General features: G+C 32.8%; 1 protein-coding gene across 1 annotated transcript in view; it reads left to right on the forward strand.

The window, feature by feature from the left end:
- LOC138328143 (carbonic anhydrase-related protein 10-like) overlaps positions 1-10647 on the forward strand; it is a 124126-nt gene extending 113479 nt beyond the window's left edge. The window contains exons 8-11 of the mRNA XM_069274793.1: positions 3799-3924; positions 5356-5395; positions 6711-6773; positions 8194-10647. Of these exons, the coding sequence (XP_069130894.1) occupies positions 3799-3924; positions 5356-5395; positions 6711-6736 (192 nt within the window). The 3' untranslated portion in view covers positions 6737-6773; positions 8194-10647. The remainder of the gene's footprint in view (positions 1-3798; positions 3925-5355; positions 5396-6710; positions 6774-8193) is intronic.
- The last annotated feature ends 15103 nt before the right edge of the window (positions 10648-25750 follow it).

Consider the following 25750-nt stretch of genomic DNA (forward strand, 5'->3'; position numbering starts at 1 on the left):
GTTTGCATTATCTTGTGTTATTTCGGCATCAGTTTATAAATATTTCACTAAATTGGTAATCCTATCTGTTTAAAGACGTGCGTTGTAATCGCTACTTCTCATGTAGTACTGTGACACACACGCTATTCGCACATTAATAACAGAGGCTTGATAGACATAGGCACAAAACGAACCTCATATCACTGAAACCGATCATCGATTATATATACTATACACACCAATGGCATATAGCTCGTATTCGCTCCATTGTTTTATTTGATTTTCTCTATTTTGCCAAAATAGTTCTTAGAATTATAAAGATACTGGTTCCCATTAAATCAAGTTAATCTTGTGCTCATTTTTTTTAAAATACAATAATTCAGGGTAACCATTTACCAGAATAGGTTTGTAAGTAGCTGGTAGATTCAAACGTCGTATTTATTCATTATGTATCATAGTGTTGAGTGATAGTCGAAATGGCAACAATCAGATGATCTACCAGCATGCCCCATCTTTGAAGGGAAATTCGTTGTAACTAATGGGTGACGCATTTCGAGTAAAGGTTCGAGCATAAAAAATGTCATTTTGGTTGTTTCCCAAACTATCTTTTTTAGAGAAGGAGTTGAAGCATACAATGCTAAATGATTGGCCTAAAACAGTTTAAAAAGAGGTATCATTAAAAGGTTAATTACTGGTCACGTAAGGTTTAATGTTGATATGTTACAAGAATACCAGAGTACAATAATTTCTTATTCATGCTCGTATTGTATTTCATAGGCGTCTTTTCGAAGTAAATTTTCAGTACTTTGGTATCACTTATGATGTAGGTAGGAATAATAGAATCTTACATGGGTCTGTGAAGTGGACAGGGATACCTTAAAACCGAATGAAAGATTTTGGCTGGTCAACCCGAGGCTTGCCAAATCATTGTTATGCGTCAAAATTGATGACGTCATATACAATACACGCCGCCTGTATTTATGACGTCACGTTATTGTCTAGTTCGTGTGAGCTGTCATACAGCCACCTGTGTAAGAGTTATCTTTTCGCTAACAACCACGGGATGACCCTATGAAGTATGGGAGAATTTAGTTCAGTAGGATGTAGCTCTTTATCACCAGTGATGTAGGATTTATGTAATTAAGTCTTTTTGGCAACCAAAATGTAATTAGAGACTCAGATACCGTTTTTTTTTTATTTCTTTCCTTTTTAAATAAAATACTGTGCAGTCGTCTCTTTTGTTTTTGAGAGTATTGTTCATATTTTGGCGATCTTGTGTCAGGAGTACTTTGTAACTTGGAAGTGGTAATTTCGTACACGACAAGCCATACACCAACAAACAAGTATGTCTGCATTGGTTAAATAAAGCAATGACCTAGCACCCGATGTAGGGAGTTCTAATCATCACAAAATTGGTCTTCAGGAAGGAAAAGTCATTTAGGTGAATCTGTCAAGGTTTCCAACTGTCTGATGTCAGTTACAAAGTCTAGCAGACATGCACCCAACACAAAACATTCAGAGGAAAATAAGAGTATTTGAAGCACATCAATGTGCTTCATTACTTCCACATATAAATATTTACTTACTAGACAGGACGTGCTCCCCACATCGTAAAATAGGCAACCTATCTATGTTAACAAATACGCATGTCTTTTTTTATTATATCGCATGTGTCCTTGACATTTCTAACAAAACGACAGCACCTATGCTCGAGCGGAGTTTCAACTCTGACCTTTCTATCATTAAACCATTGCTAATTTTCTATAGATTTGTGACTGTACCAGATTATATGCTCATCACTTCTCAAATGTTAATTATCGTTATGCTGATTGTGGAACAAATTGTCAGTCTTCAATTACGGAAAACTATTTTGGTTCTATAGATTAGTCTATAACTTCACGCATAAAACACACTATAAGTCTTTCTAGGATTAGTTTAAGTACAGGACAGATATAACACCATGTTATTTCCTTATTATAATTAGAGAAGAGATAAAAGGCAATAACATGTGATAGTAAATTAACACCATCACCTGGCATGAAATTAGAGACAATTTATATAAGATAATATAATAAGCATAGTAATCAGAAGACTAGAATATCCATTACCGTCTCAATATAGAACTATTTGAAAAGGTTTAAATAACAATATTTTGCATATGGAAAGTACTTTCTATTTTGGAATATTGGCATTATGATTCCTTGTAATAGTTCTATTTTAAAGGATCAGAAATTCAATTGTACAGGGTCTTTCCGAAAACACTGGATTGTTGTAACTTCTTTGCAGAAAATCGTTACGAAATAAGAAATCTTGGAAATTAAACGATACCACCATTTGGTCAACAAACATAAGGATAACCAGTATCAGTACATCTCAAAAATCAGATGAATAAGCGAAAAGAATATTTTAAATGTTCACCATGAAATAAAGCGTTTATATTACTGACAAATGCTGTTTTTTAGAGTTTTTATTTGGTAGTAATCCATGAAATAAGACAGACAGACAGACAGACAGACAGACAGACAGACACCGACGGATGGTTGGACAGATAGAGGGAGATAACTCTATAGTCCCCTTCGCTTCAACTTGACCTGCAGGGACTGTTTCACAAACAATAGAATTAAGCACCCGATATGTAACATATGCTGATGGAAGGCTGCCAAATCTGTTCAAAATAACACCCTTAACTATTGCACCATGAGGAATTTTACTGGTATGCCTATACATATATATTTACTTCTTTGGTATGAAAAAAAAACCAGCCAATAATTAGCACAATAAAATACCTCGATCTTGGGTGACGGAGCTTATTTCGAAAGTAAAGACACACGGACTCTTAATTTAAATGTGGTTACGACTTATCCATATTCACCAAAAGCCCCGCTAACGTCTGAAATAAACTACAATCATCTGTAACGCCGGATAGATTCCTATTGACCCAGACAGGTTTGTCGGACTGTCCCGACACATTTATAAGTGCAGATGCGCAGTAACTCTTATTTATGGTAGGCTATTGGGTATGAAGAGGGCAATTTACCTCCATAACTGTTAAATGGGAGCTATAAATCGCGTACAGATTCATTTTGTGTACGTTTACCGTATGTCTGTAAATCTCAAATGATATTGGTAATTTTTCATCATAGGTGGATTTGTCGGGTTTCATGTGACGGCGGTAGTATACAATTGTACCTCAACCTATGAATCATGTTGGTTTTCATATATACAAAGGCGTGTCATTTTGCTCTTTGATTTTATAGGTCTTGGGCCATACTTTAACTTTACGTTGTTGATAAGATTTTAATAAAGAAAATGTTATAAAATCGTCCATCATTATTGATTTATTGTGCATAAGTTAAAAAACCGTTTTGCTGCAATTTCTAGAGGACTGGTCTTGAGATAGTATATATTAAAAGAATGCATTATGTGTTTTGTTATTTATATATGTCATTTAATATTTGATAGTGTACACTTAATACGTTCACATTTATAATGTCCTATTCTATCCGTCAAAAGTTAAACGTATCCTAAAATATTTAAAGCTGAAGCATAATGCTAAATCAACATTATGAATATGTTTGTCTCAGAACAGCCATCGAATACCGAAAAGTCTTGTCTAGAAAGCATAAAGAAAAATATAATTTCTTAAATATTATCAACTTTAGTTTCGCTTAGTGAAGAAAGAACAAACATATTGAATAATTGTTCATTTTTTATCTTTAGTTCCATTTGCTATGGGGACAGGTTGTATGATCGTTGTAGCGTTCGTTGTATGAGAAATAATCAAACATATTGAATAATTATTATTTTCTTTTACTCCAGCTTCATTTACTACGAGAACTGACATTCACTGGCGGTAAAGGGGACGGACTAATGGAAAATAATTTCAGACCACCGTTACCTCTCAATAGGAGACTAGTGAGAACAAATATACAATCTACTTCACAGGTTGGTACCCCGCATTCATCATATATACATTACGGTATCTTACGGACAGACAGGAAGTGGGTTACAAAATAATGTACTTTTGAAGTTCGATATGAAACATTTATCATTCATTTAAATAACAATATCGCAATGATATTATAGTTCCTTTCGAGTGTTTTAGTGTTTTTTAATGTTAATGTTTTAACATCAAAAACTTAAGTTAAAGACAAAGCAAAAAGTTTTCTTGAATCAGCGGTCAATTTATTTTTTTGAGTGATTACGTGAAAAGTTTTCGACCAATGTTTGATGAACTGTGGATTTATATTTTTAGAATCTTCAATGTTTTCAATCTGAAGGCTAGCAATGGAAATAATACCTTTAAAAATAAATGAATTATGAATGTCATAGACATCAAAAGATATAATTAATCATACCTTAGAGGAATAATTTGAAATCATAGCATTGAACTTTATAATTAATATAATAGAAATGAAGGCATCAGTGTGATTTAAATGCTGCACAATATCCTTTTAGTACCATTGTTAACCCTATATTGTGGAATTGTTCCTGCCTAAGTGTCTATTCTAAATGAGAATTTAATTGCTCCGTTTTAATTGACAAGCCCTGGTTTTCTATGGGAACCAATTAAGACAGGCTCGGATCTCATCTGATTGTACTTTAAACAGATAGTTTATCTGAAATAACGATTGTTCGATTAAACGCTATTGTAAAGCACAGCTGGAGATGATCGAATTTACAAAAAGTATATCAAGTAGAATAAAAAAGCTAAAATAATTAGTGTCAATATATTTCCAAAATACCTAATTTTGTTTGCCAACAAGTACATGTTGGTGGTTTTGTTAATTATTTATTATTTATCTTTGAAAAAAATGTGTCAAGTTTTGTTAGTATAATGATATTTTAATTTTTTTTCCTCACAGTTTTTTTTTCCTTTTATATACATGTATAATGCATTATTTCCTATACTCGGTGTTTTTGCCATGCTATGCCATAGTATGTAAGTGATAAATTTCCTGATATGACGGAAGGCAGTCAAATGATAAAAAAATAATATTCAATGTAATTGCTTAAAATACTATGCAATAATGCATTTGTTCTGCAATTCCAAATTTAAATAAGAATTATGGCTCCGTTTTAATTTTTACACAAAAAGTAATCTACAATGTACAAGTTCCAAAACGATAAATCAAACGTTCTTAAAATGTCCCGTTTTTAAATTCCATGATATATTTGTTCATTGCTTTGTTAACCTTAAAGACTATACTCGGTCCTACCGACCTTGTATGTTAAAATGCTGGAAAGGAAATAAGAATCATTTGGGATTCGAAACATACCTGATAAAATACGTGTTCTGGTCTTTTAGTATTAACAGTTATGATATAGATCCGGTTGTTAAAGCTTATTCAATTAAGAAGCTTATTTCACTTTCAGGACGAAGAATGCCATGCAAGAAAAGTGACATTTTATCAAGGTAAGCAAAATATGTAAGTGTTTCTTAAACTATCTATTTTTATTACATTTTTTTAACTTTATCAAATAATTATATATTATTAGTATTTTTTTTATTTCTTTTCTAAGCATTTTGTTTCATGTTTTTAATTTTTGTTTTAAGAATTGGCATATAAATCAATTTGCATATTTCCTTAATGAAATTCCTCTGGATTATACTTTTTTAAATCAAATACACTTATTTTTCCTTGTCCAAAATTATACCATTTGGTGGTGGGCACTTTTTTGTCAATGCACTCGCCTTTAATCAAGGCGTTTCGTTTCCTGGAAATGAAAATGTACGGTATTATATACTCAAGCAAACAGGATTTCCATGAATAGTCCGGTTTCCTCCTATGTTAAAGCCCGCTACGACTGCCCAGCAAACATAAAATGTGTTTATACAACGGCTACAATATCAAACTATCTATATTCATTTCTTAACATGAAGTTTCAACCTCCAATCAGTGCAAGACGTGTGTAATGATATGCTCATTTCCGGTTTTTTTCGGACAGTGTAGTGATAGGATGACGTTAAGAAAGGAGTCGCTATGGGAACTACTTTTTACTTTTTCTATTTAAGATAGATCAGGAAGTGATTTAACAGTGCACTATTAACGGTGGGCTAATAACTTTAGAGACTTAACAAAAGTATCTATCTCGTTTTACTGTAACAATGCAATAGAACATGTTTATCAATTAAAGGTATTATATTTGTCTCCATGGATTCACATTAGCATTAATCAAGTAACTTCCTCAATGAAAGTGTTCACTTTATCAAATTACCTAGTTACCAAGAATGTTTTGTATTGATTTAAATAACTTAATCAACAATAACGTTTATGAATGTGTTTCCATGGATTCAAATTCACATGCAACACGTTCATATCCTCAATACAGGTGTTCACGAAATCAATTAACTTTCGATTATATTTAATTAAGTATTTAAATACGGCATTACATGAGTTTTGTTTCTTGTAATGTGGGGAATTATTATGAAACAGACTAAAACATTTATATGATTCAGATTATACTGTGTATGTAAATGAACGTATGTATTGATGACGCAATGACCGCATGGATCTCTTCTGATTACACAAGTAAAGACGGATGACTTGTAAACAGATGTCAACATGTGACATTACAGATTTTAAGTATTTCATACTTTTGGTTTTAGTTTTGCTATTAGTATCACGTTATGCTTGGTCTCCTTTGTTTATTTTCAGTTATTTAACAATTAAATGCATTAGGTTATACGTTTATTAGTATTCAGATAGTGATTTTGTTTTTCGTTGCAGTAAATTATAAACTAACGGAGCCCTAAGGAGTTCAACCAACGGTGTTTACTTTCATTTGCAATCGTAAGTGTTCCCCTTATCATTTCTTATTATTTTCTGTTTCTGTCTCTCCAGAATGTCAATCTTTTTTTTGTTTTACTCAAGAAATAACAATAAGATAAGTTCAACTAAAAGTATACACCATTAAATCCACAAAATGACATCAATATACTGGAATAACGATCAGTTTCCCATGGATTTTTTTCGTTTGTTAATACACATATTTCGGTACTTGAACATTCTTGTTGTATCACGATCATACTGAATATTATATATGCATATATGTATAGGTCTAACGAGACACATATAATTCTGAGATTTATCTGAGTAAGACGCAGTATATATATGTGTGAATTTTATATAAGATTTAATACACAGAAAAGTTTCTAATTCTATCAAATTCACATTAGCATATAAGTCCGTACATTCTGAGATAAGGTAATCACATTTTAGCTGGCACGTACATTCCTATTCATGACTAATTTGGGATTAGGCGTCCTGTAATCATATACCAAATGTATATTTCTACCGGAGAACCGAATAAGGTCGGAATATATTGCATGAGAGCACAGTTGGTACCTCGGTATAAACTATTATTGGGAACATATTTTACACAAAGAAGGCTTCTTGACATTTACATAATTCCAATAGGTTGTAACATTCCATAGAATGAACGTGTCTTGGGATAATGCATAAATATGATTTTTTGGTACATTAATCCGGTATTCCTTTGTCGAGTTCATACAATAAGGCATTTGGAAATATGTATTATATATCACTGTCGGATTTCATTGACCGTAAAATTCCGGAAAAGTAAAATGAATGAAACGATTATATACAATTATTGCAACAAATATCATAAAAAGTAGAGTTGCGTTGGAACCTATATACTATATATATGTAATTGTATTTCAGTAAATTGTTAATGTAGCCATTATGGTGAGTGCGTAAATTCATAATTTCATTGCATTAATTTGTTCAAAATCTATTTTTCACTAAAGTCTGACTGTGCCATGATAAATACACATAAAGTATTCTGTATTTGCACTATACAGAATTATCTACCCTTGCGAGTACACTGTGAATGTATTGATTGTGACGTCATAGACGTCATGTGTTTGCGAGCGTTTCGTCATACTATTTCGGAGAAAACGACCTAAATTGTGCGCATAAAATAATGACGTCACAATGGGTACCTACCTGAAAGGGAGCTAATTCTGTAATATGCAAGGACGGAATACGTTTAGTTTGTTTCAGAGAAGCTCATTGGAGTCAAGGTATACAATTATGAATACGATACCAAAGACATGAGACTGATATGTTACATTCAGAGTAAGACAATGGCAAGTTAATCATCATTAAAAAGTAAAAAAAATACGTAATCATCTTTTGCAAGTCAGGAATATAGCGGTATGTAACCTCTTTTTATCTCTTCTTATTATAGTGAGCTACAGGTCCTTAGCGTTTGGTCTTCATGAAGGGGTGCTAGGGACAACAGAATAGCCGCACCCATAGGTCACAGGCGGTGGTTTGCCCCGACACAGGAATGCCTTCCGACTCCCCAACAAGCAACCAATTTCCACACGTCATATGACGTTAGCGAGGATAGCCTCACCCACGAAAATTACAAGAGTACACAGTAAAGTTGTGCTGTGACTAGTAGTATTGTGGGGAAATTATCAATTGGGAACTACTTGTCCTTTTGGTCGTGTTATCGATGAAGATTACGTGCGAACAGGCTATATTTAAGACAAGATAGGACTGGTGCGATACTACAAGACTACTTCCGTGCGTGTGTGCCTGTGTGATATGATAACAGTCTGCTGATGGTTGTATGATGTTCTTCATGAATGATCCATTCAACATAGTGAAAGGATATGTGAAACTATCGAGCAAATGACCATTTACTGTCTCAAGTGTAATGATTTTGTTAACAAAAGGTATAACATGTATTCAAATAGTGCTTTTCATAAAGTTATCATCAGACTTTTATTTTAAAAGCATCGTCAATGTCTACAATAATCACAAGAAGAACGCATCAAAACATTTCAATATCTTCATTCGTTCCCTAAGGAATATTACCTTTGCTGAAAGTACAGTATGCATGTTACTTGTCAAAACCGGTCCTCGTTTAGTCCGGATCCCTGTGTGTCCTGGCGAAATCTTGGGATAGTTTCCTTCTTAGTTGATAATACTTAAAACATGTATAATCATAAAACTTTCGTATACCGATCAAAAATGCTGGTTCTAGTTATATCCGGTTTAGATAGGTTACACTGTATACTTAGAGACATACAATTTGACGTAATGTTCATTTTATCGAATGTAATCAAATACTGCCGTATACTCAGTGATACATCATTACTTGTACTTCAAACCACTGTCTACTAAATCAAATGCAGATATATCAAAACTGTTAATCAAAATGATATTTAATTAAGTTAGAATGAACAAGGCAAGAATGCATAAAGGCAAACAAGATATAAAACCTATCAACAAGAGAGTGTAAAAAGAAAGAGTTGCTCCATTTAAGTTCTGAGAAGTTGATCTTATCGCATATAGATTGAAAATAAGATTAATCAAACGAAATGCCAAATTTTGGATTAGGAGTTGTTTTTACGAAATGAAATGAAAAAGAAATGATTGATTTTTTAAGCATACACATACATGTGATTTTAAAGACACGGCCTAATACTACATGGCACTGTGCGTGCCGTAAGACTATTTAGGCTTAGATTAGCTGGGATGTGTTCTTTATTTATCACGTCATCAACGGGGAAAATGTGTTCTTCACATAACTAAACAATTACGTGTACATGCTTTAAACTACACCAATCAGGTTGTTTCAAAGGTACAATGCATTACCCGACAGTCTTTGATACTCCCTCTGACAGACAGATATCAATATACTACACACTAACACGTGAGTTAAGTTGTTGTTATAATATCAAAGTTAACCATCGCACTCAGTCACATACACATAAATCGTCCCTAAGGTGCAGGTATCTTCGCGTGAACGCGAATGGTAAGACATTAAATTGACCATTTATTCCAAAAGAAGTCACTGGCCTGGTTTTATTTCCTGCCTGCTTAACTTTTATCACAGTATGAACAGTAATCATTTTAAAATCAATTTAAAGACTTGTATAGAAAAAAAACCCATACGATGTATTACGTAGACGGTATCAGAAAAAAGATCAGATTACTACCATTTAATTCACTTACGAATATTTTAATTCAATACGGAATATTTAATAGTGCAATAGGACAGTTCCTCAGTACTTACATAGTATCACAAACCTAATTTAGTACTGGATCAAGCTGATTTTTTACTTTAACAATCTAATATTTTTTATTCGATTGGCCACAGAAAAGTATACTGTATCACTGAATATATTCCCATGCTTATTAGATACCGAACACTTGACGATTTCCCATAAGATTTTCGATACTAATTGAAGCGTCATATTGACACCCATTCTGCTACGTTAATTCCATTAACGATGAATTGAACAATTAGAAAAAAACGTCTTACCAACGATAAACCCAATACTATTACTCGCTTATATTGAATTATTCGATATGAGGAATTGATGTATGAACAACGACGACACGTGAAAAATAAAGTCTCCTTAAAAAGTGGGTATGGCAATATAACAGTACATGTACTTTGAAATAAAATGATTGCATAGAATAAGTTTTATCAATATCATTTTCTTATATAGATATAGAGACCACAGAACCAAATGATTTCCCACTGTCCAGGTTAAACGAAGTTTTCAAGTCCGGTCATTCATTGCTAATTTTTAAGAGGTCATCTCTCACAACTGTGGATAAAAATTGGTAAAGAAGTACCATCTTGCTAAACTTTAATGTGTTTGCGTTGTGTGTGTGTGTGTGTGGGGGGGGGGGGGGGGGGGGGGGGGGGGTGTTGTCAATATCTCCTTGAATTTCGCACTTAAATTTTGACCGAAATTCTCATAAAATTCCTAAAATTCCTATATTGATTATCTCCCTTGAAAGAACAGCTTAAGGAATTCCAAAATTTCTTATTACATATTTAAGTTCTACGTACATTTTCATAAATATATTTTTAGTTTGATTATGCGGTACCATATATATATATATTCTTTTCAACGAAAAAAAAAGTTAAAATATGAAATAAAACAAAATGAAAAAGAATCTAGGTATTATTGCATTATGCTTGCATTTCATAGTAATTCTTTTTCTTATCCGTTAGATTAAATGGTAGGCATAATAGATGACATTTATAAAAGACAAAAAATATTGGGTTTACATTACAAACAATCTTCTGGCCTGTTTTAATGGCGGTAAAAGTGATTACAAGGAGAAAAAAAAGAAATATGCGTTATAAATAAGGTACACTATATTGGCATTCACCACTTTACTAATATACTCGTAGATAAAAGAAAACAAAAAGATAAAGTAGAGTGATGTAGCCAATCTGTATTCTGCAAATACAAATATTTTACACATGTCGATTCCATGTCTGACAATGATAATGTTAAGACCATTTACTCAAATTATTCAAATTTGTAATTTCCGTTAGTAAGGATATTAATGGCCTCGTTGCAGAAAGAAAAATACGATCTTTTCAGAAAAGTTTAGTATGGATTCACTCTAGGAGTTTGTAAATTCGGTGAAACCCGAGACTCTACCTATAATGTCATCTAATTTAGTGACTATCCTTCATATAAGCATATGCAAGCGTACTCTCCTCTCATAACATCCTTAACCTTGTTTGTATTGGGATGCCCTATTTAACTTGCAAACATACATAAGTAGACCATTTAGTTAACATACTGTAAGTACAATATAATATATATAAAGATATACAACAAGTTCTAAAGCCTTGTCTGTTCTTATGTGCGGTGGGATTGTGCAACCCATTTTTGTCATTTCAAAACAAAATCCGTCCTATTTTAAATGACATTTTGATGCATTCTATTGTTCTTATGATTGTATCGTTTCATTTCTGTCAACATGTATTAATTGTCCTTAAAAGAAACATAGTGAACTAGTTGTTTTCATTTCAGTATCTCATTTGGTGATATGTGTAGTAACGGTAAATTCAGTTAAAATATCTAAATACAAAATGTAGCTTGGAAGAAGAATAACCAATTATTAAGCTTTGGATTATGTGAATACGTTTGTCTTATTTCAATCATTTTAATTGCTATCAATGAAACATGATGTTTTGGTAAGAAAATAAATTTGTTTTAACAACAAAAAAAGCGTTTTTGTATCTATTTAACAATTTTCGAATACCAATAATGGAATTCGTGAATACGAGGAATACGATATTAATGTCTGTTCTTAAGGTAAGGAAAACAAAATAATCACATAACATGTAAAGGAAAGGTTTACCTCAGCTCTGTTTAACAATGAAAAGGCATGACAGCTTATTATTGCTCTGCAGTAGGTTGACTAACCATATATTGTTTTAGGCGAGTCCCTGCTTGCACACAGCATTTTCAAAAATGATACAAACATTACAAAATTACATTCCTATTGCCTAGACACCATTGTTGTAAAGAATTTCACGGAGCCCAGACAAACCTTACCTGGCTTGTTAGATTACTTCATCCAGAGACCGCTGAACAAAATGACTTTCCATAGAGGTCCTGTACCTTTCCAAAACGGCTTTTAATTTTCAAAAGGCAAAACCAGATTGTTTTTTTTTTGTGGATTAGGATACCGTTGATACTACAATAAGCATTACCTTCTAAACGATTTGATTAAAAAATGAAACGTTAATTTTAATTTTTCCGTCGTTTTAATTACCGCACGTTAGTTGACTATCATTACACCAGACAGTAGCGAAATAAGTCTGCACTGTTAACATATAATAGACAGAAAATCTGTATTTGTTTTGTAGTGTAACTTCATCTGAAGCCATCAATATATATTTTCTTATCTTAGTATTGTTTTAAAGAACTTTTTGTTTCGGAAAGGTAATGGGCCTTTGCCACTCTCAATATTAAATGTAGTTTTCAAGTCTGGTCCTTATTAACTGATTTTGTAGAAAAATCACCTTACACATAATATGTTTATATTGATTTTAAAGACTTACCATTTTGCTACAGTTTTAGATAGTGGCTGTATTCTTGATTATCTCCTCACGTCTAAAACAGAATTAAAATAATTTTAAAAATTCCTTTTTTAGAATGGTACATTTTTGGCTTAGCATGCCAAAATTTATACATTACGTAATGAGTAACAGTAAAACCTGAATTTAATCACGTATATATGCTTTTGATCAAGTTAGTAACTAAGATGTGAATTATTTCATTGTTTTACACGGGCGGTAATGATACCTTGATAAGCCAGTCTTTTTGGAGAAGGAAGGAAATGAAGTATGAATTTTAACGGACTCGGTAAAACGTTTTTGGTTATTCACGGTTTTATTTTGCTCTTGTCCAGATCGAAAATAGCATTTTAACACCATTATAGTTTAGGCTTAATATGTATTATCAAAATTAATATTCATTTCATTCAAAAAGTCACTTTGGTCTAAAACTTTATATCCGTTTTAAGTCTAACCCGTTTATAATTCTTCACGACTATTTGTATTCAGAAAAACAAAAACGTCGACAGATTTGAACATGTCCAGATCAACCATTTTTGTTATCTATATAAGAAAATGATAGTTATACGTGTAGTTTGAATGTAGGGTTCTGAAATACTAATGCGTTTTTTCTTCGTTTTATTGTCATTATAGTGTTGAATTTGCTGTTTTGTTTTGGTTAAGTAATAATAATAAAAATACTAGTCGATCTGATGTTCAAATTCGGTCAACTGAAACCATTAAATGATTACCTATTGAACTGTGAAAATGAAAAATAAAGAACTCGCCCTTAGAAACGAATTATAAATGATTGAAACATAGGTCACTTACTACATTAGAAATATAATTTGTATTTCTTTATGCATATTCACTCTGTTTTTCAGTGATTGAATATAGTATCCACATTCAACTGTGATATACCACTAAAATAAGGTCAAGAGTCCGAATATAAAATAGAGACAAAATAGAGATATACCGTAGCCTCCCAAAACAGTCCATAAATGACCTTAGCAGTTAATAGGACGTTATAAACCTAATCAACCAATCTACTAACAGATGTTTTATCATGACATGACAACAAGTAATGTTTTATTAACTTCAACAGTCAGCAGCTATTTGACTATTGTTTCGGTCAACCTCCCATCAACGAATGCTGTTTAACGTGTTTGTCAAAAGAAGGCGAGAACAGCACTGCATTTGATAACATTTGCACAGGGTAAATAGTCATCTAACTTTGCAAACTTTGACCGCTTATCACGAGCAAAACAATCCCTTCGCACCCCCTTAGTAATCAAATTTCTGCTTTTTGTTCTGTTATATACTTTAACGATGTCTATTATATATAGATACATTTCGCTTTTTACTCCAATCGCAAACTGATATATTCAATTTATCCCGCCTCAGACAAGAATCTTGTATTCCTATTGGTTAAATGACGTCACATGATATTCAATATATAGTCGTATCAGGTTTGTAGAAATCGTATCATGTTTGGACGATAGACTTATCGTTCTTTGCCCCGAACGTCATTACCAACAATATGGCGGCCAAGTAACGCTCTTCGCGACGACGTTACTGAACGAGATGCGACAAAATGTTTGAATGATAGCGCTGATGACCACTTTCAAAGCAAACCGAAATCGGCAATACTTATTTAACATTATTTAACAGAAATCGGCCATGAAAACGCATTCGAGTCTTCAATGAGGTGACAATTGTTTTAAGTTTTGAGTCGTTTTGGTCTCCATATTCAGTACATAATGCATTTTGCAATTACTTCATTGAAAGGGTCTTCGACGGGATAAATTCGTTACACAGTTTGTTAGTGTCCTAATACGGGAAAAAACATGAGGTCTAAAATAAACATGTATCAGGCTCGTCTTCGCCTCGCCCGATACAAGTTTATTTTAGACCCAATATTTTTCCGTATTAGGTCACTAACAAACTGTGTAACTAATAGTATTCATCATTATAAAGACATTTGTCTCTTTTGTCCTCTTGTAGTGTATATACATTTCATTGTTAATTCTATATCATGTTAACGTGGTCAATTTGTTTTTGCGTGTGTCTTGATAAAGGATCAGAATGCCTTTTAAGTTTAAAAATATAGTATTCGGTCAGAATTAATTCATTAACCCATCTTTTCTATTTGAAGTAATTTGTGTCTTACAAACATATGTTTGTATGGATCCCGTATTAGCCGGAATATATCGTTTTGTATCACGTTTCTGACCACCTACTATATTAAATTCCGTCTCTGTATATTAAAGAGTTGGCTCCCATGAAGGTAGGTAACAATCGTGACGTTATTATTTTGTAGACTTCATTCATGTCGTTTTTTCCGAAAAGTATGACGTTATGCTCGCAAACGTGTGACGTCACAATCAATACCTACCTGCAAGGGCAGATAACTCTGTAATGTGCAAATACAGAATATTATATACTTTATCATATGGAAAATTCGATCACCTTGGAAACCACAAATGAATGGTAGAAACTCTGCCACAATTGTACATTTTTGTATGTCTGAACCCGACCCAAAATTTAATTGACACAACTAGTGCAAAAAGCTACACTACATAGTTCATATACTTAAGAAAGTCATCTTAGTGTTTTTATAACTAAGGATTAACTTGAATAGATTTTTTATGTTATGGAGATATAACACAAAGATCTGAATGTACTCTAAATAAACCGCGAATGAGAGTACATCCATAACATAAAAATACTATTTAAATTAATCCTTATAATTCAATTTACTAAAGATAATCTCTTCAAATTCAAAATTCATTTTGGGCATCTTTGTCTATGAAATCATTACGCCGTCATCTCAGCCAATCAGAAGCAACGTTACAAAAGGCGACGCCATTTTTTCCTTTATGGGCTGATAAAGTAAATTTTCAAGCCAATGAAAATGCTCGTAACAAGCAAAATGGAATTATTCGCTGTTACAGGAAAGTTTACGGAACGGATGGACAACGGAACACGGACGAAAAGCCAATTGATTTGGCCATTATCAGATAATGGCGGAAAGTGTCACTGCGTAAAAAGATTATGTTATTAAAGTTGAAGAAAGCATGATTTTACAAAACATATATCTATTTCCACTTAAGGAAAATGCTGATGTTACATGACAACCTTTTGCTTTTTGATAGGTTTACATTGTCTCTGGGGATCATAATATATATCATACCCATCTTAACTATTCAATAGCAAAAACAATGCTCCGTTAGGTAGAGTAAACACGTTATTTGGCGTTTGAGAAAAGGATAAAACATCATTCGCTTGAAGCTATTGTCAAATAAAGAATATTTTACCGCTGACGCATTGTTCTATCTTTGCAGACAGACACAACATAGATACGTTTTTTACATTGTCTGACATCGTGCACTCTTAAGTCTTCCTACTGGCATTTCTGTTCTTCCTAGTGCATTTTAAAGTAGACAAGCAATCAAAATAGAATTCAACCATGTACATAAAATTTTTCTTTCTTCCTTTCGTTTTAGTCAATGGAATGATGCATTGAACCTTCGAATAAATGACTATAGTGTATCTTGAATATATGATATAACAGTGAAAAATTCGAAACAAAATGTTTAACCGTTCATATCTGATTATTCGTGCAGGGAACTATAGATGTGCATGAACTTGCGCATTGCAACATAAATCATTTTAAAGCGCACATATTTTTAAAACTTGATTATTAAGTTATCATGAACAGTATCGTGATATACTGTTATCTGTATATCTAGGACTTGACATACATGTAACATGGAACTACGTGTACATCTTTCGAAGTGATATGAAAATGACTTTGAGTAAAACACTTTCTTATTGTGAATCATCATATTTAACGCATCATTTTGAAAAGCGGCCATACAACGTCGGTGAAATGGTATCATTAGGCTCACACTGAGTATGCCAGAAATATTTTACATTAGTTTTGTATTATGGCTATGACATCATAGTTTGTGAATAACTGTTATCATAACAATGTCTTCGTTATACCATCATCAGATCTACAAAGAGAAAAAGAAAAAGTTCACTTAACAGTTGCCACGAAAAAAAAAAGAAAAACGCAGACGATCGTGGCTCGTTTGTAATCTAGCTTTAATACATGTATGGCAGTGATACTGGCCCCTTCAAAAAAAAGGAAGAAAGTAGAAATTAATATTAGCGATTGTTGCCAGAAAGGAAAAAATGAGATGACTATGATAAATAAATAACAATGATCCTCATAGAAATTGACACTGACCTTATTGTTTGACACAGCACGAATTGTATGTGAAATTTACACGGTGTTCAATTGGCTTCACCTGTAAGTTTTCGAGTTCAAATCAGACGTGGGTCAATTGTTTGGAACTGATCTCTGGCATTTTAAATTGGTACGTCCTCTAGCAACACTCTAGGATGCAAATCATGTAATGAATAAGGGCTTCAAAACTACATGATGTATATCTTTTTCGTAAATTATATTATATAGAGTCATACTTTAAACAATGAAAAGATCAAAAGGCAAATTCCATTATGATATTGACAAGAAAGAATTGTTACAAATAATGCATATATATTATTTTCTCTGAAACTGATAGTTTTGTAAATGAAGCCCAGAGCAAATGGAGCAGCAAATATGACAAACGCCCAGGATGCTTTATTAAAACGATCATTGTAATGAATTAACGATTTCGGTGTCAATGGTGGTTACCCCTGAAACCCAAAACGTACAATAAGGTTAGAAGAAAAACGATATCAATAACCAACAACAACATTAAAAGAGTCATAAACAATTCGAGCCTTTTTATTGCTTTTAGATGTTTTGTCATTCTTACGGGTAATAAAACATCCGTATGAAAGACCGCTTAAAGGCTGAGCGGATATCAACTGTTTGAACCGACATAGCCAAGGTCATAGATTCAAATAATTTTGATTTACTAGTCATTTACTACACCCCCCCCTAAAAAAGAAGAAAGAAAAGAGAGAAAAAAAAAGAAAAACAGGTCTACGATGCACTAGTTTCTCATTATTTATGAATAATGTTAACAAATTAAGATGTTGCTAGAGTTCATGTTCATTATTCGATGTTCCAGAATTCACATAATATTGTACCATAATCGGTATAAACTACATGATGAATATGAGGGACATCGTGTATCACTATGATCATACATTACGTATACTGGTTGTGGGACGAGATCAGTATAATGCGACCAGATGGGTGTGTTTGTTTAGTGTCTAATGGCAGTAAGATTCAGTGAGATAGCACAATACAAAGTTCTTACAAAGAGTCATAAACGGAAAACCTTATACTATTATAATTCAATATTGCTTGAGGGTTTTCGTTGCTTAAAAAAGTCAAGCTTTAAAGATTTTAAGGAAATCTCCTTAACTTAAAACTGTTAACTTAACTTTTGTAATGGTTTCCTATGGGGGAATTTTAAGTAAAGGAATTCCTTAAAGTTAAGGAATGTTCATGAAACTGGCCCCAGCCTATATAAGAAAAAAATGGCGTCGCCGCTTGTAATGTCTTTTCTGATTGGTTGAGACAACGTCGTTATGATTTCATAGAAAAAAGTCTGAAATATAATTTGTAATTATGAGTGGATTATGAATTATAACTATAATTATAAGTATTGATTTAGATAAATCAGTTATGTTATGGAGATAAAATACAAAAATTTGAGTGTACTTTCGGAGTGGTTAAAATATTCAGACATGAACATTAGCCTCTAGATCACGAATTTGTCTTTTTCCCGGAAATAAAATAATATATTTTTCATATTTTTGTCAGTCAGAACAATGCAAAATGATTAATTGACCTATTTACATGATTTTTCTGCGCTTCGTTTCACCCTGAACAATACCATCGTGTCTAAATATTGTGAATATTGTATCATACAAAAGCTAAAAAATATCCACAGGAAGTAGAGAAACCATGCAATAAGCCATATGCTAATAAGACATCAGACAAAAATAAACAAAACTCATTACTCGGCTAATATATAGCTAATATTATGAAAATCCTGAACACTAACATGATTTAATCAATTTTTTAATACAAAGTAAAACTTTGCTATAGTGAATATCATAGTACCAGAAAAAATAATTCGTTATAACAGAAATTCACAATTAAGTTACTGATACTATACATTAATTAAAGTCAATCAATTAATCAACGTAGTTACCAAGTCGACTCATGAATTCCAAAGTCGGCAACAATGGGTAATTTTTATGACACTTTTTTCATTATCGACAATTACCGTGATAATTGTCGTATGGCAGTTCAGTTTTGCTTAGTAAATTTAACTGTTAACCAATTTTCCTCACAGTTGACGTACATCATAACATATAACGCCTCTATTGTTAAGGTTGTAACATAATCATATTTTAATTTGTCAAGTTTTATCGACACTAAAATCTGTTAGTGAATGAAAAGCGCTAAAATAGTGGAATTAAAACGAAGCCAGAACGTTTTTGACAAAATGCAAAACAAAAACAAAGCATCAAGTTTGATCATAAAGGCATTATGCCTATGATGATTGTGATCATAGTACCAGTGTTAAATAATTAAATTATATGTCACTGTAGTAGTTTCAATTAGTTCCCTTTATACATTCAATGCAGCGTTAAAACCAACCAACGAAAAGCATTTTATTTCCAAAACAACCTTTTAACCATTTTAACATTCAATCCTGGTTTAGTAAGTTGGTAGATTTTCGCATAAATCAGGAGCAAAGTTATACTATTATTTGACAAATCTGATATTGTGTTGGGTAGTTTGTCTTTTTAGTAGGGATGGTTACTTCACTACATGGAGATTTATACGGTTGTGGAAAAAAAATCATATGTACAGCTATACTTCGACGTAATAGGTATATCTGCCTATAGTTATATATATCCCATAGTTTAAGTTAATTCAATCTTATTGCTTTTTAGGGTACGTGTGTGGGGGGTGGGGGAGTGGGCGGTTGGGGGCGATTGCAGCAAGAAGTATTAGATGCAGGAAAACATTTTAATTTGGATAGCGTATTACATTATATGTCTGATTTCTTTTTTTGTTTATGTAAGATCTGCACCGGTTTGACCTCGCCTTACACATATATTGTATTTCCTCCCTAGTTTCACTAGATTTGTACACACAGGAATATCTTAACGTTATTCATGTTTTCTAATTTGCGGAAAGAAGAGGTGTAGTGACATTTATTTAAAAATAAATTTCTTTAAAGAGTATTTTTAAAGTGGGTGTTTATTGATCAGGAAATCCCACAAGTAGCTAATTTAAATTGAATTGTATACATTTCTCTTGGTTAAGGCCACTCCCACTTGTGAAATATGTATTAAGTTAATGGCTAGGTAACCTGTAATTTGATAAGATTAAAACGACAGTTCATCCCAACACACATAACGATCAGCAGACACAATAATGTCACAAAGAGAATCAGAGCCACTAATCAATAGTATACCCCGTATTATGTTTCCTAAACTGCAGTAAATACATGATAATATACATTTACAAAACTTAATCAATAGGACAATGCACGAAACAGTGTAAGACATCCATATTTTGTAAGGTTCCTGAAATTCAACTAATTTTACTATTGTTTGATAACTGCGTTATTTCTAATTTAAATTTTTCAAATTAGTGTTTGATAAGGAAACACCATTGTATTCCATGTGAAATTTATTGGCAGGTTATTTTCTATCGATGTCCCAATTTCCATAATAATCACCAATATTTTACATTATCTACAACGATAACATGTGTAATCAATTTTGATTGGTTGCGATATTAGTACATGTTATATGGATGACGTTTGAGAGAAAATCTCGCGAGATTTTACGGAATGTCAATCTCATAAGATCTGATTCCGACCAATCCCTCCCGGGATTTGATAAGATATCATTTTGTTATCTGTCAGCACGATCGTAATGTTTGAAAAAGGATAATATGGCAATGTTCTAGAACACACAAGGATAGGACGGATCTCCTTTGGGATAGTAATTAAAGTTACCAGGTCATGTTGTAAGTATAGTGATTACATCAACGCTACCAGACACTACCTACAACGGCCTATCATCGCGATACCGTAGAAACAATCAATGTTTGTCGTAAAAACAAACCAACAGAAGTTATAGCTTGTAATAAAACCAAATATTCTGATTGCTAACCTCCACATTCGCAGCCTAAAAAGTTACCTTTTCTTGCAAGAATATCTTGCTTTATAGAAGTCGAACTTGAAGTATGTAGTTTTCAAACCTGTTATTCAAGTCAGCTTGCAAATTGATTTTTATTACCGATATAAGAAGGTATACCATTTTGCTAATATCAATTTGACACCTTAAGTTGCCAGGAAAGTTTCAATGTAAGCACGGTGAAGGCGCGTAGTGAGAATGTTTTCGGTGGTATTTCTACAGATTTCTCCTCGTGGTCGGTGAATGGTTACTTACCATTTACGTCTTTCAAGTGCTACCCTTCTGAAGTACAAAGTCAAGTATACTCAACAGAAGAAAAAAACCCACAATGCGTAAACAATTTTATTTACCATATCTTTACATATCTGTTTGCTATGCAAATAAAGCAAAAGTGAATATAATTGTAATAGTTTGATAATAGTACCATTAAACAATCATAGAAAATGAGATAATTAATAAGCAAACCTACTATTGTTCCTAATATTCAAGATATATATTTCAGATTTTCTAACATTTCTTCTACAGAGGGAGAAATTCTAAACACATAAGATTCGTGACATTGTCTCTCTGTTGAAAGTCCATCTCTAATTTTTTACTCGGATCAATAGGTTAAAACTAAAAGAATAGTTCATATCTAATATGGATAATTATCATCAATATCTAGGTAATTATCAGTAGCTTCTCACGCAATGTTGCGTCACTCTCTTACGAGTTACGTAATCACGCCACCTAGCGTCAAATTAGAGTGACCAAGATGGCCACCAACGTTCGAAAGTTCTCTGTAAGCTTAAAAAGTAATGTTACTATTATTGTTTCTGTATTGAACAATGGCTTTGTTAAACATCAGCGGTTATAATAATGAAATCGCAGCTAATTGAGGTATGTCGCTTAACGGTTATATTTCTAAATACCAAAAATCAATGAGGTGAATGAAATTATGTTCCTATGGGCACACAAAGTTATTTAAGTAGTAGTTATTACTATCTAAACCCATACACAATGTACTTGAAACGTAAAATCGTGTGAATGACCGTTGACGTAAGTGCACTTACAAAGATGCCTCTTATTTTTTAAAGAAATATATGTAAGCTTTATATGGGAAACCGACTGATTTCCCACGAAATATTTTTGTATTTTCATTTCATTTTTAATCAATAAACATTCCAATATATAAACATATTGATATTTGTGGTGTTTGAAATGCATGATTAGAATAGACAATAACAGTTTTAGAATAATTCGGCATGTTTCAAAACAAGATTCTGAATCTGTTAAGAAATTTTCAATTTGTGAAAACGATTCATGGTAATAAAAGCGCTGATTTGTGGCCCTTCAGACTTGTGTATAAACACTGTAAATGTCAATAGATTTCGCTATAGTATCAAAATTCTACGGTGCAATGGCGAGGTGACAGTAGGGTTAGATAGTACGGCGTTGATGGTCTCCTTAGTTCAGTCGTAAGAAATGGCGATAGTAAGCACAAATCGTTATCTACACCAAATCACCTACAGATCCCAAGGGAACTATGTGTCAGGTCATTCCGGTAGTGATGACTTTTGTGGCTATGATCTGATGTATTTAAATACGTTCCTGGATACAAGATTTCTCAACTGAGTATTATAATGATACCGATTGCTAAAGACATCTGGCAGAGGGCGGTTTGGAAAACAATGCGCTTTTACTATTGGGCATAGATAGAAGGTTCATAGAGTACAACGCAGAAAGGAACCACCAAATGTCTCAAAATCTACATTCCTAATCCATGCTCCTTTTATAAATGCGAAATCAGCGTTATTAACGAAGAAAATGAGAAATATTCTCATTCACAGAAATGTGCACACATGGTACACTGTCCTTGCACTAACAGTTATTGAATCCTTCTAGCTACTAACTGTTAGACAAATGGGTAATAAGAGAAAGGTAAACGGTAAGTTGAACAATGCTACTCCCCTTTTCTCACACTTCTAAATTACTTATAACCTAATACAAATCTTCAAACCACTGGTCAAAACTAACAAGCTGTTTTAAAGTTGACGGACGTCGGATACCCGAAGTGGTACGCCAAGGTATGAAATGTCCACCATGGTCTATTGGACATACCCAAAGAGATTCATTTCTGAATCGGCTGTACTTTTGATGTACTGACGCATTGTATATATACCTACCATTATGATGTTCCCGACTATATGACGTCAAGTTTGGTCTAATATAGGAAATAGCAAAGGGAATTTCCCAATCTTAATCTTATAGTTGACGTTTTACATCATATGTACATTGTACAAAATCATATGATTTAAACTTTAATCTCTTTTCAAAGTTTTAGTAAACGGTTGTTTGGAACGTATTATTTAAATAAGATGTTAATGAAATTAGTGCCCTACTTTTTTAATTCTTTTTCGGTATAATAGTTATGTTTCTTCAATATATCCAATCTCCTGATTAGCTAGTTCTGGTCATTTGAAAGGTTTCTTTTCAAGCATGTTATCTTTAATGTTGTTATCTCTCTGAGACCTACATATATCTCCATATTGTACCGATAAGTAAAATTGGACCATTACACCAAAGTAGTGCAAGTATTATGTGAGATCGGTCGTCTGCCAGTCGGCCATACTAAATCCTCTATCGCGGTGTCTCCACACCGGGCCTCGCTGTGGACAACCATCTAAGCCTGCATTAGCGTTATCCAGCATGTGCCTTTTATCTCTTTGTAATTATTGCTAAAATTGATTAGAAAACATGGATGTGTCTCCAATCAATACGATGTTTTATTACAAACCAAAAGTTCATGAATTACATCCAGAGTTTTTTTTTGCAAACATATTGAAATGTAATAATTTCGCTCAATACGGAATTTGTGAAATATTTTACACAAATTAGCAAAAAAAAAAAAAAAAAAAAAAAAAAATCCAAAAAAACATGAATGCCGTTAGTTAATTTGATTTTTTAGAAACAAATTTCCTAATTTGGAAAAAAAAGCAATTATGTTTAATATCAATGACACTTTACCGTTATCATAAAGATATTTGTATTGCAAACTTTGCACAGAACATAAGGTATAACCTTATCAATTACCAATCATTAGCATGGCTTATATTGTCTTAATGTCCTTCTTGTTCAGACTACTCTTTGTCAAGGGACGAGATCGAAGACCTGGGCCCAGTTTTTACAAACATTCGTTTATTTTAAGGATTTCCTTAATTTATAATTGCCCAAAGCATTGCAAATTCCAAAGAAAAAAAACCTCTTAAAACAATTAACTTTCTTTAACTTCTGTAATGCTTTCTTATAGATAATTTTAAGTTAAGAAATGTCTTAATATTAAGGAGTGCTGATGAAACTGGGCCATGCCATAAGCTGTATTGTTCTACTTGTAACGCTGGTTGGACCAATGTTGGGGTCGGGGTGAAGGTATGGTTCAATATTCTGACAGGGATTCATTAAAGTTAGAGGGACTGGATGAAGGGTAAAGGACTCTTGAGATTTGACATTAGCAGATAGTCAGACGTTTTCGACATTATCATTTTGATAATTACGACGTTTCCTCTTATTAAGGCGACATTGAAGCCATGCAATAATAAATGATGACCAAACAGCAGCATTAGCAGGATTGATTAGTCCTAGTGATGATATTTGTTGTGTTCCAGCTCTCAACGTAACTATCTCATCTGCCATTCCCTTATAACTGTCTCAAGTTGATGTACGCATTTTAACAAGCATTACACCCATTGCATGTGATAGTAAATACCAGTAATCAAAATGAAGTTCAATTACATTGTGATTAAATTAATATTATCTTAAAATAAATTTGGACAGTAGTTTCATTTAGCAGCAAAGAGATCCCCAAACATACTCATTTTTTTCCACACAACTTTGAGGACAAAAAGTGTGATTTATATATATTTCTGGTTGCAACTACACAGGTTTTTATACCGTAACTAACGAAAATGTTAAGTGGGCTTTGAAGTCAGGCTCACTTAAAGTTTTATAGATGAAATTATTACATGCGCGTTCATACCACTTTTGCTACGCAGGAAGACTATACATGTTGTTAAAAGGGTGCCTTCAAACAAGGTCAAATCACATTGTATAAAAAACATAAATTCATCCGTAATGTCACCACATTAAATTGCTATATCATGTGGACATGCCATGGTGGATATAGGTCAAACATAGTCCGATGTTTGACCATATATATAGATCATTACCAATAGACGACCAATGATTGTGGACTTTCATCCAGTGTCTCGTTAAATGCGTTTTAGAGAAGGCAATTATTTCCTTTGGTTAGGATATCCATATATGCTTTTCCTCCGCTATTTCAGGATTCTTCAAAAATAGCAGGAAATGGTTTTCAGGGGGGACATTTGGTTCAATCTGATAATGGAGGTCAGAAACATTGGAAGTAATATTAAAGGGAACAGAGTAGGTATGTCAACTGGCACACGCAAGTAAGAACCGGTTAAAGTCAAAAGTATGTCAACGACATTATGCGATTTGTGTATATGGTACCATTAGGAGTATTAAATGATGGGTACAACAGGCATTATAAAATGTTTTAACATTAGTAAAGACATATTGATATTTTTTAATTACTCTGTCCTTAAACTAAAAAATCAATATTAAATACGCACTAAGGACACTTTTTCTAAAATCTAATAGGTTTATATGGATTCTCTAATTATTTTACTAACAACATTTTTTTCATTATCAGAGGAATTTTCAA

The sequence above is a fragment of the Argopecten irradians genome, chromosome 7, assembly GCF_041381155.1.
Source record: "Argopecten irradians isolate NY chromosome 7, Ai_NY, whole genome shotgun sequence".
Taxonomy (NCBI): domain Eukaryota; kingdom Metazoa; phylum Mollusca; class Bivalvia; order Pectinida; family Pectinidae; genus Argopecten; species Argopecten irradians.